The following is a 20,808-nucleotide window of genomic DNA, read 5'->3' on the forward strand; positions in this document are numbered from 1 at the left end:
AGAGAGAGAAAGTTACAGAGGAAGAGAAGAGAGAGAGATACAGAGGAAAGAGAAGACAGAGGAAGAGGAAAGAGAGAGAGAGAGATACAGAGGAAGAGAAGAGAGAGAGATACAGAGGAAGAGAAGAGAGAGATACAGAGGAAGAGAAAGAGAGAGAGATACAGAGGAAGAAAAGAGAGAGAGACAGGAAGAGACAGAGAGATACAGAGGAAGAGAAGAGAGAGAGAGATACAGAGGAAAGAGAAGAGAGAGATACAGAGGAAGAGAACAGAGAGAGATACAGAGGAAGAGAAGTTACAGAGAAGAGAGATAGAGAGGAAGAGAGAGAGAGAGACAGAGGAAGAGAGAGAGAGATACAGAGGAAGAGAAGAGAGAGACATACAGAGGAAGAGAAGAGAGAGAGAGAGATACAGACAGAAGAGAAGAGAGAGAGAGAGATAAGAGAACAGAAGAGAGAGAGAGAGAAGAGAAGAGAGAGAGAGAGATACAGAGGAAGAGAAGAGAGAGAGATACAGAGGAAGAGAGAGAGATACAGGAAGAGAACAGAGAGAGATACAGAGGAAGAGAAGAGAGAGAGAGATACAGAGGAAGAGAAGAGAGAGAAAGTTACAGAAGAAGAGAAGAGAGAGAAAGTTACAGAAGAAGAGAAGAGAGAGATATACAGAGGAAGAGAAGAGAGAGATACAGAGGAGGAGAAGAGAAGAGAGAGATACAGAGGAGGAGAAGAGAGATAGTTACAGAGGAGGAGAAGAGAGAGAGATATACAGAGGAAGAGAAGAGAGAGAGAGAGATACAGAGGAAGAGAAGAGAGAGTTACAGAGGAGGAGAGGAGAGAGATACAGAGGAAGAGAAGAGAGAGAGAGAGATACAGAGGAAGAGAAGAGAAGATACAGAAAGATATAGAGAGATAGAGAGAATAGAGAGATATACAGAGGAAGATAAGAGTTAGATATACAGAGGAAGAGAAGAGAGAGAGATACAGAGGAAGATATAAGAGAGATACAGAGGAAGAGAGAGATAGAGTTACAGAGGAAGAGAAGAGAGATACAGAGGAAGAGAAGAGAGAGATTACAGAGGAAGAGAAGAGAGAGATCATACAGAGGAAAAGATAGAGAGATACAGAGTTTACAGAGGAAAGAAGAGAGAGAGAGCACAGAGGAAGAGAAGAGAGAGAGAGACAGAGGAAGAGAGAGAGAGAGAGTTACAGAAGAGAAGAGAGAGAGATATACAGAGGAAGAGAAGAGAGAGATACAGAGGAAGAGAAGAGAGAGATACAGAGGAAGAGAGGAGAGATACAGAGGAAGAGAAAGAGAGATTATAGAGGAGAAAAGAGAGAGAGAGATAAGAGGAAGAGAAGAGAGAGAGATACAGAGGAAGAGAGAGAGAGAGAGATACAGAGGAAGAGAAGAGAGTTACAGAGGAGGAGAAAGAGAGAGAGATATAGAGAAGAGAAAGAGAGAGATAGATACAGAGGAAAGAGAAGAGAGGAAGAGCTAGACAGAGGAAGAGAAGATAAAGAGAGAGTTACAGAGGAAGATAAAGAGAGAGAGTTACAGAGGAAGAGAAGAGAGAGAGATACAGAGGAAGAGAAGAGAGAGAGATACAGAGGAAGAGAAGAGAGAGAGATACAGAGGAAGAGAAGAGAGAGAGATACAGAGGAAGAGAAGAGAGAGAGATACAGAGAAGAGAAGAGACAGATACAGAGGAAGAGAAGAGAGAGAGATACAGAGGAAGAGAAGAGAGAGATACAGAGGAAGAGAAAGAGAGAGAGTTACAGAGGAAGAGAAGAGAGAGAGATACAGAGGAAGAGAACAGAGAGAGAAGAGTTACAGAAGAGAGATACAGAGGAAGAGAAGAGAGAGAGATACAGAGGAAGAGAAGAGAGAGAGATACAGAGGAAGAGAAGAGAGAGAGATACAGAGGAAAGAGAAGAGAGAGATACAGAGGAAGAGAAGAGAGAGAGAGTACAGAGGAAGAGAACAGAGAGAGAAAGTTACAGAAGAAGACAGAGAGAGAGATACAGAAGAAGAGAGAAAGTTACAGAGAAGAGGAGAGAGAGATAAGAGGAAAGAGAGAGAGTTACAGAGGAAGAGAAGAGAGAGAGATACAGAGGAAGAGAAGAGAGAGAAGAGATACAGAGAAGAGAAGAGATAGAGAGATACAGAGGAAGAGAAAGAGAGAGAGAGATACAGAGGAAGAGAAGAGAGAGTTACAGAGGAAGAGAAGAGAGAGTTACAGAGGAGGAGAAGAGAGAGAGAGATACAGAGGAAGAGAAGAGAGAGAGAGAGAGATACAGAGGAAGAGAAGAGAGAGTTACAGAGGAGGAGAAAGAGAGAGTTACAGAGGAAGAGAAGAGAGAGAGAGTTACAGAGGAAGAGAAGAGAGAGATACAGAGGAAGAGAAGAGAGAGATACAGAGGAAGAGAAGAGAGAGTTACAGAGAGAAGAGAAGAGAGAGATACAGAGGAAGAGAAGAAGAGTTACAGAGGAAGAGAAGAGAGAGAGATACAGAGGAAAGAGAAGAGAGATACAGAGAGGAGGAGAAAGAGAGAGAGATACAGAGGAAAGAGAAGAGAGAGAGTTACACAGAGGAAGAGAAGAGAGAGATACAGAGGAAGAGAGAGAGAGATACAGAGGAAGAGAAGAGAGAGTTACAGAGAAGAGAAGAGAGAGAGAGATACAGAGGAAGAGAAGAGAGAGTTACAGAGGAAGAGAAGAGAAGAGAGAGATACAGAAGGAAGAGAAGAGAGAGTTACAGAGAAGAGAAGAGAAGAGAGATACAGAGGAAGAGAAGAGAGAGTTACAGAGGAAGAGAAGAGAAGAGAGAGATACAGAGGAAGAGAAGAGAGAGAGGGAATGAAGGATGAGGTGAGGAGGATGGAGAATATGCGAGGGAAGTGGTTGTCTGTGTGTGTGTGTGTGTGTGTGTGTGTGTGTGTGTGTGTGTGTGTGTGTGTGTGTGTGTGTGTGTGTGTGTGTGTGTGTGCCCTGGAGGAGGCCATCAGAGAGCTCAGTCTCAGAGCTCAGTGCGTTTATGTGGAAAGTGCTCCTGTCTCCTCACATCAATGTGCACAGCCTCCACCCTTTCACAGTGTATCTGTCCCTCTCTCTCTTCCCCCTTTAGTTATCACTCTCTCCTTTCCTCCTTCATGTCAGTTTCCCATCTCTTTATTTCATATCTCCTTTTCTTTTCTCTGTCTCCATCTCACCATTTTCTCACTCTCCCTCACCTCTTACTCTGAAGTCCATCTCTTTACTCATTCCTTCTCCCTCACTCTTCTACCTCAATCCTCCTCTTCATCCCTCTTCATCTCCTCTTGCTGTGTATGTTTAACGATTTTTTAAATTATTTTTATTTCACCTTTATTTAACCAGGTAGGCAAGTTGAGAACAAGTTCTCATTTACAATTGCGACCTGGCGATGAGGCTCTCTCCGTCTCTCCTCAGAGATGAGCCCTCCCACACCTCACAGTAAACAATCTTTCACCGGGGCCTAGCCAAAAGTCTGTTACACACACATACACGGCACCGAGCCAACGCAGGACACTTTAGGGGATAGACATGTCTCTCTCTCTCTCTCGCACACACACAGTTCCTTGCAACACATCAGGGTCAGCAGTCTAATATCACACAGGAAACAGGAAGTGCAGATAAGAACATGCTGAGTTAAGGAGACACTTTCTGTCAGAGCAGCTTAGAGCAGCGTATGCCATGGGGCTGGAACTGAGCCCCCTCACACACACACTGATGATCACACACACACACACACTGATGATCACACACACACACACACTGATGACACACACACACACACACACACACACACTGATGACCACACACACACACACACACACACACACACACACACACACACACACACACACACACACACACACACACACACACACACACACACTGATGATCACACACACACACACACACTGATGATCACACACACACACACACACACACACACACACTGATGACACACACACACACACACACACACACACACGCGCACACACACACACACACACACACACACACACACACACACTGATGATCACACACACACACACACACTGATGACACACACACACACGCACACACACACACACACACACACACACACACACACACACACACACACACACACACACATACACACACACACACCTTTAACCTGACCCTGACAGCGGATAGGGACAGAATACAGCAACCAGTCAAGCAAAGTTACTATAGACAGGGTCCCAGAGTGAGGTATATTACTGGAAACTTTCTACATTTACCAGTAAACTTCCAGATTGTTGGTATATTTCAGGGTTTTATGTAATTTATCACAAGACGTCTAGTGGCCCTTTTGGGTACTTCAGATTATCACAGGTGTCTGTAATTATCTCTGGCCCTCTGTGTGGCCTAATCACATGGAAAATAAATGAACTAATCAAATCAAATGATAAAATATACATATACTGTATATGACAAAACTGTAAAACATTATCCTTATTACAAACCATCAACTCAGTGAATATTGCTGTTTAATATGAGGGTTTCAGCATGAAACATCCCTTGCACATTCTGACACACTTGTATTTGTTTTACTATGTCAATATGTCTTTGTTGTCCATTTACTGCTGTCAAACTGGTGGCAGTTGTGAAAAAAGTATTTGGAATAGATACTGAATAGATACCGAATAGATACCGAATAGATACTGAATAGATACCGAATAGATACCGAATAGATAACGAATAGATACCGAATAGATACCGAATAGATACCGAATAGATACCGAATAGATTCCGAATAGATACCGAATAGATACCGAATAGATACTGAATAGATACTGAATAGATACTGAATAGACACCGAATAGATACTGAATAGATACCGAATAGATACCGAATAGATACTGACTCCACACTCCAAGACTGCTTCCATCACGTGGACTGGGAGATGTTTCGTATTGCGTCAGACAACAACATTGACGAATACGCTGATACGGTGTGCGAGTTCATTAGAACGTGCGTTGAAGATGTCGTTCCCATAGCAACGATTAAAACATTCCCTAACCAGAAACCGTGGATTGATGGCAGCATTCGTGTGAAACTGAAGGCACGAACCACTGCTTTTAATCAGGGCAAGGTGTCTGGTAACATGGCTGAATACAAACAGTGCAGCTATTCCCTCCGCAAGGCTATCAAACAAGCTAAGCGCCAGTACAGAGACAAAGTAGAATCTCAATTCAACGGCTCAGACACAAGAGGTATGTGGCAGGGTCTACAGTCAATCACGGACTACAGGAAGAAACCCAGCCCAGTCACGGACCAGGATGTCTTGCTCCCAGGCAGACTAAATAACTTTTTGCCCGCTTTGAGGACAATACAGTGCCACTGACACGGCCTGCAACGGAAACATGCGGTCTCTCCTTCACTGCAGCCGAAGTGAGTAAGACATTTAAACGTGTTAACCCCGCAAGGCTGCAGGCCCAGACGGCATCCCCAGCCGCGCCTCAGAGCATGCGCAGACCAGCTGGCCGGTGTGTTTATGGACATATTCAATCAATCCCTATACCAGTCTGCTGTTCCCACATGCTTCAAGAGGGCCACCATTGTTCCTGTTCCCAAGAAAGCTAAGGTAACTGAGCTAAACGACTACCGCCCCGTAGCACTCACATCCGTCATCATGAAGTGCTTTGAGAGACTAGTCAAGGACCATATCACCTCCACCCTACCTGACACGATGCAATCTCAACCACACTGCACACTGCCCTAACCCATCTGGACAAGAGGAATACCTATGTGAGAATGCTGTTCATCGACTACAGCTCGGCATTCAACACCATAGTACCCTCCAAGCTCGTCATCAAGCTCGAGACCCTGGGTCTCGACCCCGCCCTGTGCAACTGGGTACTGGACTTCCTGACGGGCCGCCCCCAGGTGGTGAGGGTAGGCAACAACATCTCCTCCCCGCTGATCCTCAACACTGGGGCCCCACAAGGGTGCGTTCTGAGCCCTCTCCTGTACTCCCTGTTCACCCACGACTGCGTGGCCATGCACGCCTCCAACTCAATCATCAAGTTTGCGGACGACACAACAGTGGTAGGCTTGATTACCAACAACGACGAGACGGCCTACAGGTAGGAGGTGAGGGCCCTCGGAGTGTGGTGTCAGGAAAATAACCTCACACTCAACGTCAACAAAACTAAGGAGATGATTGTGGACTTCAGGAAACAGCAGAGGGAACACCCCCCATCCACATCGATGGAACAGTAGTGGAGAGGGTAGCAAGTTTTAAGTTCCTCGGCATACACATCACAGACAAACTGAATTGGTCCACTCACACAGACAGCATCGTGAGGAAGGCGCAGCAGCGCCTCTTCAACCTCAGGAGGCTGAAGAAATTCGGCTTGTCACCAAAAGCACTCACAAACTTCTACAGATGCACAATCGAGAGCATCCTGGCGGGCTGTATCACCGCCTGGTATGGCAACTGCACCGCCCTCAACCGTAAGGCTCTCCAGAGGGTAGTGAGGTCTGCACAACGCATCACCGGGGGCAAACTACCTGCCCTCCAGGACACCTACACCACCCGATGCTACAGGAAGGCCATAAAGATCATCAAGGACATCAACCACCCGAGCCACTGCCTGTTCACCCCGCTGCCATCCAGAAGGCGAGGTCAGTACAGGTGCATCAAAGCTGGGACCGAGAGACTGAAAAACAGCTTCTATCTCAAGGCCATCAGACTGTTAAACAGCCACCACTAACATTGAGTGGCTACTGCCAACACACTGTCAATGACACTGACTCTACTCCAGCCACTTTAATCATGGGAATTGATGGGAAATGATGTAAATATATCACTAGCCACTTTAAACAATGCTACCTTATATAATGTTACTTACCCTACATTGTTCATCTCATATGCATACGTTGATACTGTACTCTATATCATCGACTGCATCCTTATGTAATACATGTATCACTAGCCACTTTAACTATGCCACTTGGTTTACATACTTATCTCATATGTATATACTGTACTCGATATCATCTACTGTATCTTGCCTATGCTGCTCTGTACCATCACTCATTCATATATCCTTATGTACATATTCTTTATCCCCTTACACTGTGTATGACAGTAGTTTTTTTTGGAATTGTTAGTTAGATTACTTGCTCGTTATTACTGCATTGTCGGAACTAGAAGCACAAGCATTTCGCTACACTCGCATTAACATCTGCTAACCATGTGTATGTGACAAATAAAATTTGATTTGATTTGATTTGATTTTGAATAGATACTGAATAGATACCGAATAGATACTGAATAGATACCGAATACATACAGAATAGATACCGAATAGATACCGAATAGATACCGAATAGATACCGAATAGATACCGAATAGATACTGAACAGATACTGAATAGATACTGAATAGATACCGAATAGATACCGAATAGATACCGAATAGATACTGAATAGATACCGAATAGATACCGAATAGATACTGAATAGATACTGAATAGATACCGAATAGATACTGAATAGATACCGAATAGATACCGAATAGATACTGAATAGATACCGAATAGATACCGAATAGATACCGAATAGATACTGAATAGATACCGAATAGATACCGAATAGATACTGAATAAATACTGAATAGATACCGAATAGATACTGAATAGATACCGGTTCAGTCAGACTTAGGAGAGACATGAATGTCAGAACATTCTCTGGCAGAAACTCCCTCTTACTTTAAAACCCACAGAACTGAAACACATCCAGAGTGTGAAAGGAACTTCTGCTGAAATCATTTTCATGAATAGAAAGCAGCTATGAGGAAGTACACACCACATCCCACAAGGCTTTGATAACAATCCTATCCTGCTGTTGGGAGTGACACAATACCAGGAAAGCAGAGCTTCACAGTACAGCAGATAACCTTAACAGTATTCAAATACCACACAACAGGATAAACAATGGCTGAACCAGACCGCCTGTGTCAGGTAAGCCTTGCAAATGTAAAGAAAGAGACAGAAGTAGAAGAGAGAGGAGGAGAAAAGGTAGAGAGAGGAGGAGAAAGGTAGGGAGAGGAGGAGAAAGGTAGAGAGAGGAGGAGAAAGGTAGAGAGAGGAGGAGAAAGGTAGAGAGAGGAGGAGAAAGGTAGAGAGGAGGAGAAAGGTAGAGAGAGGAGGAGAAAGGTAGAGAGAGTAGGAGAAAGGTAGAGAGAGGAGTAGAAAGGTAGAGAGAGGAGGAGAAAGGTATAGAGAGGAGGAGAACGGTATAGAGAGGAGGAGAAAGGTAGAGAGAGGAGGAGAAAGGTATAGAGAGGAGGAGAAAGGTAGAGAGAGGAGGAGAAAGGTAGAGAGAGGAGGAGAAAGGTAGAGAGAGGAGGAGAAAGGTAGAGAGGAGGAGAAAGGTAGAGAGAGGAGAAAGGTATAGAGAGGAGGAGAATAGTAGAGAGAGGAGGAGAAAGGTAGAGAGAGGAGGAGAACGGTAGAGAGAGGAGGAGAAAGGTAGAGAGAGGAGGAGAATGATAGAGAGAGGAGGAGAAAGGTAGAGAGGAGGAGAAAGGTATAGAGAGGAGGAGAAAGGTATAGAGAGGAGGAGAAAGGTAGAGAGAGGAGGAGAAAGGTATAGAGAGGAGGTGAAAGGTAGAGAGAGGAGGAGAAAGGTAGAGAGAGGAGGAGAAAGGTAGAGAGAGGAGGAGAAAGGTATAGAGAGGAGGAGAAAGGTAGAGAGAGGAGGAGAAAGGTAGAGAGAGGAGGAGAAAGATAGAGAGAGGAGGAGAAAGGTAGAGAGGAGGAGAAAGGTAGAGAGAGGAGGAGAAAGGTACAGAGAGGAGGAGAATGGTAGAGAGAGGAGGAGAAAGGTAGAGAGAGGAGGAGAATGGTAGAGAGAGGAGGAGAAAGGTAGAGAGAGGAGTAGAAAGGTAGAGAGAGGAGGAGAAAGGTAGAGAGAGGAGGAGAAAGGTAGAGAGGAGGAGAAAGGTATAGAGAGGAGGAGAAAGGTATAGAGAGGAGGAGAAAGGTAGAGAGAGGAGGAGAAAGGTAGAGAGAGGAGGAGAAAGGTAGAGAGAGGAGGAGAAAGGTAGAGAGGAGGAGAAAGGTAGAGAGAGGAGGAGAAAGGTATAGAGAGGAGGAGAATGGTAGAGAGAGGAGGAGAAAGGTAGAGAGAGGAGGAGAAAGGTAGAGAGAGGAGGAGAAAGGTAGAGAGAGGAGGAGAATGGTAGAGAGAGGAGGAGAAAGGTAGAGAGGAGGAGAAAGGTATAGAGAGGAGGAGAAAGGTATAGAGAGGAGGAGAAAGGTAGAGAGAGGAGGAGAAAGGTAGAGAGAGGAGGAGAAAGGTAGAGAGAGGAGGAGAAAGGTAGAGAGAGGAGGAGAAAGGTAGAGAGAGGAGGAGAAAGGTAGAGAGAGGAGGAGAAAGGTAGAGAGAGGAGGAGAAAGGTAGAGAGAGGAGGAGAAAGGAAAGAGAGAGAGGAGGAGAAAGGTAGAGAGGAGGAGAAAGGTAGAGAGAGGAGAAAGAAAGAGGAGGAGAATAGTAGAGAGAGGAGGAGAAAGGTAGAGAGAGGAGGAGAGAGGTAGAGAGAGGAGGAGAAAGGTAGAGAGAGGAGGAGAATTATAGAGAGAGGAGGAGAAAGGTAGAGAGAGAGGATAGAGAGAGGAGGAGAAAGGTAGAGAGAGGAGATGAGAAATAGAGAGAGGAGGAGAAAGGTAGAGAGAGGAGGAGAAAGGTAGAGAGAGGAGGAGAAAGGTAGAGAGAGGAGGAGAAAGGTAGAGAGAGGAGGAGAAAGTAGAGAGAGGAGGAGAAAGGTAGAGAGAGGAGGAGAAAGGTAGAGAGAGGAGGAGAAAGGTAGAGAGAGGAGGAGAAAGGTAGAGAGAGAGAGAAAGGAGGAGAAAGGTAGAGAGAGGAGGAGAAAGAGAGGAGGAAGAAAGGTAGAGAGGAGGAGAGGAGAGAGAGGAGAGAGGAGGAGAAAGGTAGAGAGAGGAGGAGAAAGGTAGAGAGAGGAGGAGAAAGGATAGAGAGAGGAGGAGAAAGGTAGGAGAGAAAGGTAGAGAGGAGGAGAAATGGTATAGAGAGGAGGAGAAAGGTAGAGAGAGGAGGAGAAAGGTAGAGAGAGGGAGGAGAAAGGTATAGAGAGGAGGAGAAAGGTAGAGAGAGGAGAGAGAAAGAAAAAGTATAGAGAGGAGGAGAAAGGAGAGAGGAAGAGGAAGGTAGAGAGAGAGGAGAAAGGTAGGAGGAGAAAGGTAGGAGGAGAGAGGAGAGAAAGGTAGAGAGAGGAGGAGAAAGGTAGAGAGAGGAGGAGAAAGGTAGAGAGAGGAGGAGAAAGGTAGAGAGGAGGAGAAAGGTAGAGAGAGGAGGAGAGAGAGGAGGAGAAAGGTAGAGAGAGGAGAGAAAGGGAGGAGAATGGTAGAGAGAGGAGGAGAAAGGTAGAGAGTAGGAGAAAGAGAGAGGAGGAGAAAGGTAGAGAGAGAGAAAGGAGGAGAAGAAAGGTAGAGAGAGGAGGAGAAAGGTAGAGAGAGGAGGAGAAAGGTAGAGAGAGGAGGAGGAGAAAGGTAGAGAGAGGAGGAGAAAGGTAGAGAGGGAGGAGAAAGGTAGAGAGAGAAGAGGAGAAAGGTAGAGAGAGAGGAGGAGAATGGTAGAGAGAGGAGGAGAAAGGTAGAGAGAGGAGGAGAAAGGTAGAGAGAGGAGTAGAAAGGCATAGAGAGAGGAGGAGAAAGGTATAGAGAGGAGGAGAAAGGTAGAGAGAGGAGGAGAAAGGTATAGAGAGGATGAGAAAGGTAGAGAGAGGAGGAGAAAGGTAGAGAGGGGAGGAGAAAGGTAGAGAGGAGGAGAAAGGTAGAGAAAGGAGGAGAAAGGTACAGAGAGGAAGAGAAAGGTAGAGAGAGGAGGAGAAAGGTAGAGAGAGGAGGAGAAAGGTATAGAGAGGAGAAGAAAGGTAGAGAGAGTAGGAGAAAGGTAGAGAGGGGAGGAGAAAGGTAGAGAGGAGGAGAAAGGTAAAGAAAGGAGGAGAAAGGTAGAGAGAGGGGGAGAAAGGTAGAGAGAGGAGGAGAAAGGTAGAGAGAGGAGGAGAAAGGTAGAGAGGAGGAGAAAGGTAGAGAGAGGAGGAGAAAGGTATAGAGAGAGGAGAAAGGTAGAGAGAGGAGGAGAAAGGTAGAGAGAGGAGGAGAAAGGTAGAGAGGAGGGAGAGAGAAAGGAGAGAGAGGAGGAGAAAGGTAGAGAGAGGAGGAGAAAGGTAGAGAGAGGAGGAGAAAGGTAGAGAGAGGAGGAGAAAGGTAGAGAGAGGGAGAAAGGCAGGTAGAGAGGAGGAGAAAGGTAGAGAGAGGAGAAAGGAGAAAGGTAGAGAGAGGAGGAGAAAGGTATAGAGAGGATGAGAAAGGTAGAGAGATGAGGAGAAAGGTAGAGAGGGGAGGAGAAAGGTAGAGAGGAGGAGAAAGGTAGAGAAAGGAGGAGAAAGGTATAGAGAGGAGGAGAAAGGTAGAGAGAGGAGGAGAAAGGTATAGAGAGGAGGAGAAAGGTAGAGAGAGGAGGAGAAAGGTAGAGAGAGGGGGAGAAAGGTAGAGAGAGGAGGAGAAAGGTAGAGAGAGGCGGAGAAAGGTAGAGAGGAGGAGAAAGGTAGAGAGAGGAGAAAGGTATAGAGAGGAGGAGAATGGTAGAGAGAGGAGGAGAACGGTAGAGAGAGGAGGAGAAAGGTAGAGAGAGGAGGAGAAAAGTAGAGAGAGGAGGAGAAAGGTAGAGAGAGGAGGAGAATGGTAGAGAGAGGAGGAGAATGGTAGAGTGAGGAGGAGAAAGGTAGAGAGGAGGAGAAAGGTATAGAGAGGAGGAGAAAGGTATAGAGAGGAGGAGAAAGGTAGAGAGAGGAGGAGAAAGGTAGAGAGGAGGGAGAAAGGTACAGAGAGGAGGAGAAAGGTAGAGAGAGGAGGAGAAAGGTACAGAGAGGAGGAGAAAGGTAGAGAGAGGAGGAGAAAGGGTAGAGAGAGGAGGAGAAAGGTAGAGAGAGGAGGATAAAGGTATAGAGAGGAGGAGAAAGGTAGAGAGAGGAGGAGAATGGAAGAGAGAGGAATAGAAAGGTAGAGAGAGGAGGAGAAAGGTAGAGAGAGGAGGAGAAAGGTAGAGAGAGGAGTAGAAAGGTAGAGAGAGGAGGAGAAAGGTAGAGAGAGGAGGAGAAAGGTAGAGAGGAGGAGAAAGGTACAGAGAGGAGGAGAAAGGTAGAGAGAGGGAGGAGAAGGAGAAAGGTAGAGGAGGAGAAAGGTAGAGAGAGGAAAGAGAAAGGTAGAGAGAGGAGGAGAAAGGTAGAGAGAGGAGGAGAATGGTAGAGAGAGGAGGAGAAAGGTAGAGAGGAGGAGAAAGGTAGAGAGGAGGAGAAAGGTATAGAGAGAGGAGGAGAAAGGTAGAGAGAGGAGGAGAAAGGTAGAGAGAGGAGGAGAATGGAGAGAGAGGGAATAGAAAGGAGGAGAGGAGGAGAAAGGTAGAGAGAGGAGGAGAAAGGTAGAGAGAGGAGAGAAAGGTAGAGAGAGGAGGAGAAAGGTAGAGAGAGGAGGAGAAAGGTAGGAGAGGTAGGGAGGAGAAAGGTAGAGAGGAGGAGAAAGGAGAGAGAGAGGAGGAGAAAGGTATAGAGAGAGGAGAGGAGGAGAGAGGAGGAAGGTAGAGAGAGGAGGAGAAAGGTAGAGAGAGGAGGAGAAAGGTAGAGAGAGGAGGAGAAAGGTAGAGAGAGGAGAAAGGTATAGAGAAGGAGAAAGGTAGAGAGAGAGGAGGAGAAAGGCAGAGAGAGAGGAGAAAGGAGAAGAGGAGGGAAAAGTAGAGAGAGGAGGAGAAAGGTAGAGAGAGGAGGAGAGGAGGTAGAGAGGAGGAGGAGAAAGGTAGAGAGAGGAGGAGAAAGGTAGAGAGAGGAGGAGAAAGGTATAGAGAGGAGGAGAAAGGTAGAGAGAGGAGGAGAAAGGTAGAGAGAGGAGGAGAAAGGTAGAGAGAGAGGAGGAGAAAGGTAGAGAGAGAGGAGAAAGGTAGAGAGAGGGGAGAAATGGTAGAGAGAGGAGGAGAAAGGTAGAGAGAGAGGGAGAAAGGTATAGAGAGGAGGAGAAAGGTAGAGAGAGGAGGAGAAAGGTAGAGAGAGGAGGAGAAGAAAGGAGAGAGGGAGGAGAAAGGTAGAGAGAGGAGGAGAAAGGTAGAGAGAGGAGAGAAAGGTAGAGAGAGAGGAGGAGAAAGGTAGAGAGAGGAGGAGAAAGGTAGAGAGAGGGAGGAGAAAGGTAGAGAGAGGAGGAGAAAGGTAGAGAGAGGAGGAGAAAGGTAGAGAGAGGAGGAGAAAGGTAGAGAGAGGAGGAGAAAGGGAGAGAGGGAGAGAGAGGTAGAGAGAGGAGAGAAAGTAGAGAGAGGAGAGAAAGGTAGAGAGAGGAGGAGAAAGGTAGAGAGAGGAGGAGAAAGGTATAGAGAGGAGGAGAAAGGTAGAGAGGAGGAGAAAGGAGAGGAGAAAGTAGAGAGAGGAGGAGAAAGGTAGAGAGAGGAGGAGAAAGGTAGAGAGAGAGGAGTAGAGAGGAGGAGAAAGGTAGAGAGAGGAGGAGAAAGGTAGAGAGAGGAGAAAGGAGAGAAGGGAGAGAGGAGGAGAAAGGCAGAGAGAGGGAGAAAGGAGAGAGAGGAGAGAAAGGTAGAGAGAGGGCAGAGAGAGAGAGGAGGAGAAAGGAGAGAGAGGAGAAAGGTAGAGAGAGGAGGAGAAAGGTATAGAGAGGAGGAGAAAGGTAGAGAGAGGAGGAGAAAGGTGAGAGAGAGGAGGAGAAAGGTAGAGAGAGGAGGAGAAAGGTAGAGAGAGGAGGAGAAAGGCAGAGAGAGGAGGAGAAAGGTAGAGAGGAGGAGAAAGGTAGAGAGAGAGAGGAGGAGAAAGGTAGAGAGAGGAGGAGAAAGGTAGAGAGAGAGGAGAGGTAGAGAGAGGAAGAGAAAGGTAGAGAGAGGAGGAGAAAGGTAGAGGAGGAGAAAGGTAGAGGAGGAGAAAGGAGGAGAAAGGTAGGAGGAGAAAGGTAGAGGAGGAGAGGAAGAGAGAGAAAGGTAGAGAGAGGAGGAGAAAAGATAGAGGAGGAGGAGAAAGTAGAGAGAGGAGGAGAAAGGTAGAGAGAGGAGGAGAAAGGTAGAGAGAGGAGGAGAAAGATAGAGAGAGGAGAAAGGTAGAGAGAGGAGGAGAAAGGTAGAGGAGGAGGAGAAAGGTAGAGAGAGGAGGAGAAAGGTAGAGAGAGGAGGAGAAAGGTAGAGAGAGGAGGAGAAGAAAGGTAGAGAGAGGAGGAGAAAGGTAGAGAGAGGAGGAGAAAGGTAGAGAGAGGAGGAGAAAAGAGAGAGGAGAGAAAGGTAGAGAGAGAAAGGTAGAGAGAGGAGGAGAAAGGTAGAGAGAGGAGGAGAAAGGTAGAGAGAGGAGGAGAAAGGTAGAGAGAGGAGGAGAAAGGTAGAGAGGAGGAGAAAGGTAGAGAGAGGAGGAGAAAGGTAGAGAGAGGAGGAGAAAGGTAGAGAGGAGGAGAAAGGTAGAGAGGAGGAGAATAGAGAGAGTAGGAGGAGGAGGTAGAGAGAGGAGAAAGGTAGAGGGAGAAGAGGAGAAGGGAGGAGAAAGGTAGAGAGAGGGGGAGAAAAAGAGAGAGGAGGAGAAAGAGAGAGGAGAAAGGCAGAGAAAGGTAGAGAGAGGAGGAGAAAGGTAGAGAGAGAGGAGAAAGGTAGAGAGAGGAGGAGAAAGGAGAGAGGAGGAGAGGAGGAGGAGGATTAGAAGAGGAGAGGCAGAGAGAGAGGAGGAGAGAAAGGTAGAGAGAGGAGGAGAAAGGTAGAGAGAGGAGGAGAAAGGTAGAGAGGATGAGAGGAGAGAAAGAGAAAAGAGAGGAGGAGAAAGGTAGAGAGAGGAGGAGAAAGGTAGAGAAGAGGAGGAGAAAGGTAGAGAGAGGAGGAGAAAGGTAGAGAGAGGAGGAGAAAGGTAGAGAGGAGGAGAAAGGTAGAGAGAGGAGGAGAAAGGTGAGAGAGAGGAGAGAGAAAGGTAGAGAGAGGAGGAGAAAGAGAGAGAGGAGGAGAAAGGTAGAGAGAGGAGGAGAAAGGTATAGAGAGGAGGAGAAAGGTAGAGAGAGGAGGAGAAAGGGAGGAGAAAGGTAGAGAGAGGAGGAGAAAGGAGAGAGAGGAGGAGAAAGGTAGAGAGAGGAGAAAGGTAGAGAGAGGAGGAGAATGGTAGAGAGAGGAGGAGAAAGGTAGAGAGAGGAGGAGAAAGGTAGAGAGAGGAGGAGAAAGGTAGAGAGAGGAGGAGAAAGGTAGAGAGAGGAGGAGAAAGGTAGAGAGAGGAGGAGAAAGGTAGAGAGAGGAGGAGAAAGGTAGAGAGAGGAGGAGAAAGGTAGAGAGAGGAGGAGAAAGGTAGAGAGAGGAGGAGAAAGGTAGAGAGAGGAGGAGAAAGGTAGAGAGAGGAGGAGAAAGGTAGAGAGAGGAGGAGAAATGTAGAGAGAGGAGGAGAAAGGTAGAGAGAGGAGGAGAAAGGTAGAGAGGAGGAGAAAGGTAGAGAGGAGGAGAAAGGTAGAGAGAGGAGGAGAAAGGTAGAGAGAGGAGGAGAAAGGTAGAGAGGAGGAGAGGAAAGAAAGGTAGAGAGAGGAGGAGAAAGGTAGAGAGGAGGAGGGAGGAGGAGAAAGGTAGAGAGAGGAGGAGAAAGGTAGAGAGAGGTAGAGAGGAGAAAGGTAGAGAGAGGATGAGAAAGGTAGAGAGGGGAGGAGAAAGGTAGAGAGAGGAAGAGAAAGGTAGAGAGAGGAGGAGAAAGGTAGAGAGAGGAGGAGAAAGGTAGAGAGAGAGGAGAAAGGTATAGAGAGAGGGAGAAAGGTAGAGAGAGGAGGAGAAAGGTAGAGAGGAGGAGAAAGGTAGAGAGAGGAGGAGAAAGGTAGAGAGGGGAGGAGAAAGGTAGAGAGAGGAAGAGAAAGGTAGAGAGAGGAGGAGAAAGGTAGAGAGAGGAGGAGAAAGGTAGAGAGAGGAGGAGAAAGGTAGGTCGGGGTAGAAGAAATAACATAACAGAGCAAATAAAAGACAATGGAAGAATTTATACAGCACAAAAAACCTAGGAGTCAGAGATAATTCATTCTAACCCACACACAATAGAATGTTTTGGTGGGGACAGAGGGCAAGAGCAGGGCTTGGAGGTCAGGGGTCAGAAGTCAAGGTACTTACTGGAAGGTGGGCGGTCTCCTCTCTCTGGCTCCAGGGTGGGGGGTAGAGAAGGGGTGTGGCCAACCCCAGGTTCCGTTGATTGTGATTCGCTCACTGCTGATGTATGTAAGGCAGAATCCGCCTCCTTGCTGACTCTGGCCCCGCCCTCAATCACACTGGATGTCTGGAAGAGGCAAAGATGATGACGTCAATCATCCATTTTAATAGAAAAACATGCAAATGAATCACTTTCATCACTTCTGGCATCAACATAATGTACCTGACCTGTCTGAATACAGCTCATATCTAAATATACAAGAGAAAGAGGTTTCCACAGCACATGGCATATCTACGTCACAGTCACCAAACATTACAGACAGTTTTAACTAAGTTTGTCCCACTTTCAGACAGCTCAGCAACTCAAAGCCATAGACTTCAAAGCCATCCTGCTACAGTGTTTGGGTAGTGCCATTAACTACTCAAGTGCCTTGTCTCCCTCTGTGTGTGTGTGTGTGTGTGTGTGTGTGTGTGTGTGTGTGTGTGTGTGTGTGTGTGTGTGTGTGTGTGTGTGTGTGTGTGTGTGTGTGTGTGTGTGTGTGTGTGTGTGTGCGTGTGTGTGTGTGTGCGCGCGTGTCTATAATGTAGTGCTATTAACAACTAAGGTGCCTTGTCTTCCGGGGGACCATTTTTAGCAGCTGTCACAGCTTTGATATAAAGGCTATAAAAAGCCAACATGGGGCTATCCAGCAGTGGGTATTAAAGACACGTCCCTGACTGAAGTGACAGAGCCTTGACAGAGACAAAGACAGAAGGAGAGCGAGAGGGAGAAAGAGACAGCTCAGGTCTCTTTAGATGCACATCACACTGCTCCTCTCCTCTTCCGAGACGGAGCGAGGGACGACCATTCAAGCAAGAGCGGAAGGGCTGACCATGAAAAGAAGAGGGAAGAACAGAGGGAAGCTGTCAGAGGAGGAGGAGAAGAGGAGGAGAAGAGGAGGAGAAGAGGAAGAGAAGAGGAAAGGTCGGTAGAGGACTTAAAAGAGGCCATTGACAAGTGGAAGAGACAGGCGGGGACGGCGACGCACATCTCCAGACAACAACACAGCGCTGGTCACAGGGCCTTATGAAATAAACATAGCTCTCAGCTGGAGGCAGAGAGACAGGGAGACAGACAGGGAGACAGACAGGGAGACAGACACAGAGATAGACAGGGAGATGGAGCAGAGAGACAGGGAGACAGACAGGGAGACAGGGAGACAGACACAGAGATAGAGAGAGAGATGGAGCAGGGAGACAGGGAGATGGAGCAGAGAGACAGGGAGAGAGACAGAAAGACAGGGAGACAGACAGAGAGATAGGGAGAGAGACAGAGAGACAGGGAGACAGACACAGAGATAGACAGGGAGATGGAGCAGAGAGACAGGGAGATGGAGCAGAGAGACAGGGAGAGAGACAGAGAGACAGGGAGACAGACAGGGAGACAGGGAGACGGAGCAGAGAGACAGGGAGACAGACAGGGAGACAGACACAGAGATAGACAGGGAGATGGAGCAGAGAGACAGGAGACAGACAGGAGACAGGAGACAGACACAGAGATAGACAGGGAGATGGAGCAGAGAAACAGGGAGACAGACAGGAGACAGGGAGACAGACACAGAGATAGACAGAGAGATGGAGCAGAGAGACAGGGAGATGGAGCAGAGAGACAGGGAGAGAGACAGAAAGACAGGGAGACAGACAGAGAGATAGGGAGAGAGACAGAGAGACAGGGAGACAGACACAGAGATAGACAGGGAGATGGGCAGAGAGACAGGGAGACAGACAGGGAGACAGGGAGACAGACACAGAGATAGACAGGGAGATGGAGCAGAGAGACAGGGAGAGAGACAGGGAGACAGAGTGACAGGGAGACAGACACAGAGATAGACAGGGAGATGGAGCAGAGAGACAGGGAGACAGACAGAAAGACAGGGAGACAGACAGAGAGATAGACAGAGAGATGGAGCAGAGAGACAGGGAGACAGACAGAGAGACAGCGAGAGAGAGACAGGGAGACAGACAGAGAGACAGGGAGACAGACAGAGAGACAGGGAGACAGACAGAGAGACAGGGAGACAGGGAGAGAGACAGGGAGATGGAGCAGAGAGACAGGGAGATAGACAGAGAGACAGCGAGAGAGAGACAGGGAGACAGACAGAGAGACAGGGAGACAGACAGAGAGACAGGGAGACAGACACAGAGATAGACAGGAGACAGGGAGAGAGACAGGGAGACAGGAGAGAGACAGAGAGATGGAGCAGAGAGACAGGGAGACAGACAGAGAGACAGCGAGACAGACACAGAGATAGACAGGGAGACAGGGAGAGAGACAGGGAGACAGGGAGAGAGACAGGGAGATGGAGCAGAGAGACAGGGAGACACTTCGAGAGACAGCGAGACAGACAAAGAGATAGACAGGGAGATGGAGCAGAGAGACAGGGAGACAGACAGAGAGACAGGGAGACAGACAGAGAGACAGTGAGAGAGAGACAGGGAGACAGACATCAAGTTTGCAGACGAGACTACAGTGGTAGGCTTGATTACCAACAATGACAAGATGGCCTACAGGAGGAGGTGAGGGCCCTCAGAGTGTGGTGTCAGGAAAATAACCTCACACTCAACGTCAACGAAACAAAGGAGATGATCGTGGACTTCAGGAAACAGCAGAGGGAGCACCCCCCTATCCACATCGACGGGACAGTAGTGGAGAGGGTAGTAAGTTTTAAGTTCCTCGGCGTACACAACACATACAAACTGAAATGGTCCACCCACACAGACAGCGTCGTGAAGAAGGCGCTGTATCACAGCCTGGTACGGCAACTGCTCCGCCCACAACCGTAAGGCTCTCCAGAGGGTAGTGAGGTCTGCACAACGCATCACCGGGGGCAAACTACCTGACCTCCAGGACACCTACACCACCCGATGTCACAGGAAGGCCAAAAAGATCATCAAGGACAACAAACAGCCGAGCCACTGCCTGTTCACCCCGCTATCATCCAGAAGGCGAGGTCAGTACAGGTGCATCAAAGCTGGGATCGAGGCCATCAGACTGTTAAACAGCCATCACTTACATTGAGGGGCTGCTGCCAACAATACTGACTCAACTCCAGCCACTTTAATAATGTAAAAATTGATGTAATAAATGTATCACTAGCCACTTCATATAATGTTTACATACCCTACATTACTCATCTCATATGTATATACTGTACTCTATACCATCTAATGCATCTTGCCTATGCCGTTCTGTATCATCACTCATTCATATATCTTTATGTACATATTCTTTCATTCCTTTACACTGTGTGTATAAGGTAGTTGTTGTGAAATTGTTAGGTTAGATTACTCGTTGGTTATTACTGCATTTTCAGAACTAGAAGCACAAGCATTTCGCTACACTCGCATTAACATCTGCTAACCATGTGTATGTGACAAATCAAATTTGATCTGATTTTGATTTGAGATAGACAGAGAGACAGGGAGACAAACAGAGAGACAGACAGAGAGACACAGACAGTAAGACCGGGAGACAGAGGAGAGAGACAGGGAGACAGACACAACAGAGAGACAGACAAAGAGAGAGACAGAGAGACAGAGAGACAGGGAGACAGACAGGGAGACAGACAGAGAGATGGAGCAGAGAGAGGGAGACAGACAGGGAGATGGAGCAGAGAGACAGACAGAGAGACAGAGAGCGAGACAGAGACAGGGAGACAGATAGTGAGATGGAGCAGACAGACAGACAGACAGACAGACAGACAGACAGACAGACAGACAGACAGACAGACAGACAGACAGACAGACAGCAGACAGACAGACAGACAGACAGACAGACAGAGACACAGAGAGACAGGGAGACAGGAGACAGACAGGATACAGAGAGCAGAGAGACAGACAGACAGAGACAGAGAGACAGAGAGAGACAGAGAGACAGAGAGACAGACAGACAGACAGACAGACAGACAGACAGACAGACAGACAGACAGACAGACAGATGGAGCAGAGAGACAGAGAGACAGACAGACAGACAGACAGGCAGAGAGATAGGGAGATGGAGAAGAAAGACAGACAGAGAGAGAGACAGAGAGACAGACAGAGAGACAGGGAGACAGGGAGCCAGACAGGGAGATGGAGCAGGGAGGCCGACAGGGAGATGGAGCAGAGAGACAGACAGAGCGACAGACAGAGAGAGCGAGACAGAGACAGGGAGACAGATAGTGAGATGGAGCAGGGAGACAGAAAGACAGACAGACTGGCAGAGAGAGAGACAGGGGACAGACAGGGAGATGGAGCAGAAACACAGACAGAGAGAGAGAGAGATAAAGCGACAGGGAGACAGACAGGGAGATGGAGCAGAAAGACAGACAGAGAGACAGACAGACAGAGCGACAGACAGAGAGACAGAGAGACAGAAAGACAGGGAAACAGACAGACAGAGTGAGACAGACAGAGAGACAGACAGAGAAACAGGGAAACAGACAGGGAGATGGAGAAGAGAGACAGGGAGCCAGACAGGGAGATGGAGCAGGTAGCCAGACAGGGAGATGGAGCAGGTAGCCAGACAGGGAGATGGAGCAGGGAGACAGACAGGGAGATGGAGAAGAGAGACAGGGAGCCAGACAGG

The 20,808-nt window shown here is 47.6% G+C and overlaps 1 protein-coding gene across 1 annotated transcript in view; it reads right to left on the reverse strand.

Moving 5' to 3' along the window:
* Positions 1-20,808, reverse strand: part of gse1b (Gse1 coiled-coil protein b) — a 445,489-nt gene that overhangs the window by 300,790 nt on the left and 123,891 nt on the right. The window contains exon 2 of the mRNA XM_042321104.1: positions 16,167-16,329. Within this exon, the coding sequence (XP_042177038.1) occupies positions 16,167-16,329 (163 nt within the window). The remainder of the gene's footprint in view (positions 1-16,166; positions 16,330-20,808) is intronic.

Source organism: Oncorhynchus tshawytscha, linkage group LG04 (genome assembly GCF_018296145.1).
Source record: "Oncorhynchus tshawytscha isolate Ot180627B linkage group LG04, Otsh_v2.0, whole genome shotgun sequence".
In the NCBI taxonomy this organism is placed as follows: domain Eukaryota; kingdom Metazoa; phylum Chordata; class Actinopteri; order Salmoniformes; family Salmonidae; genus Oncorhynchus; species Oncorhynchus tshawytscha.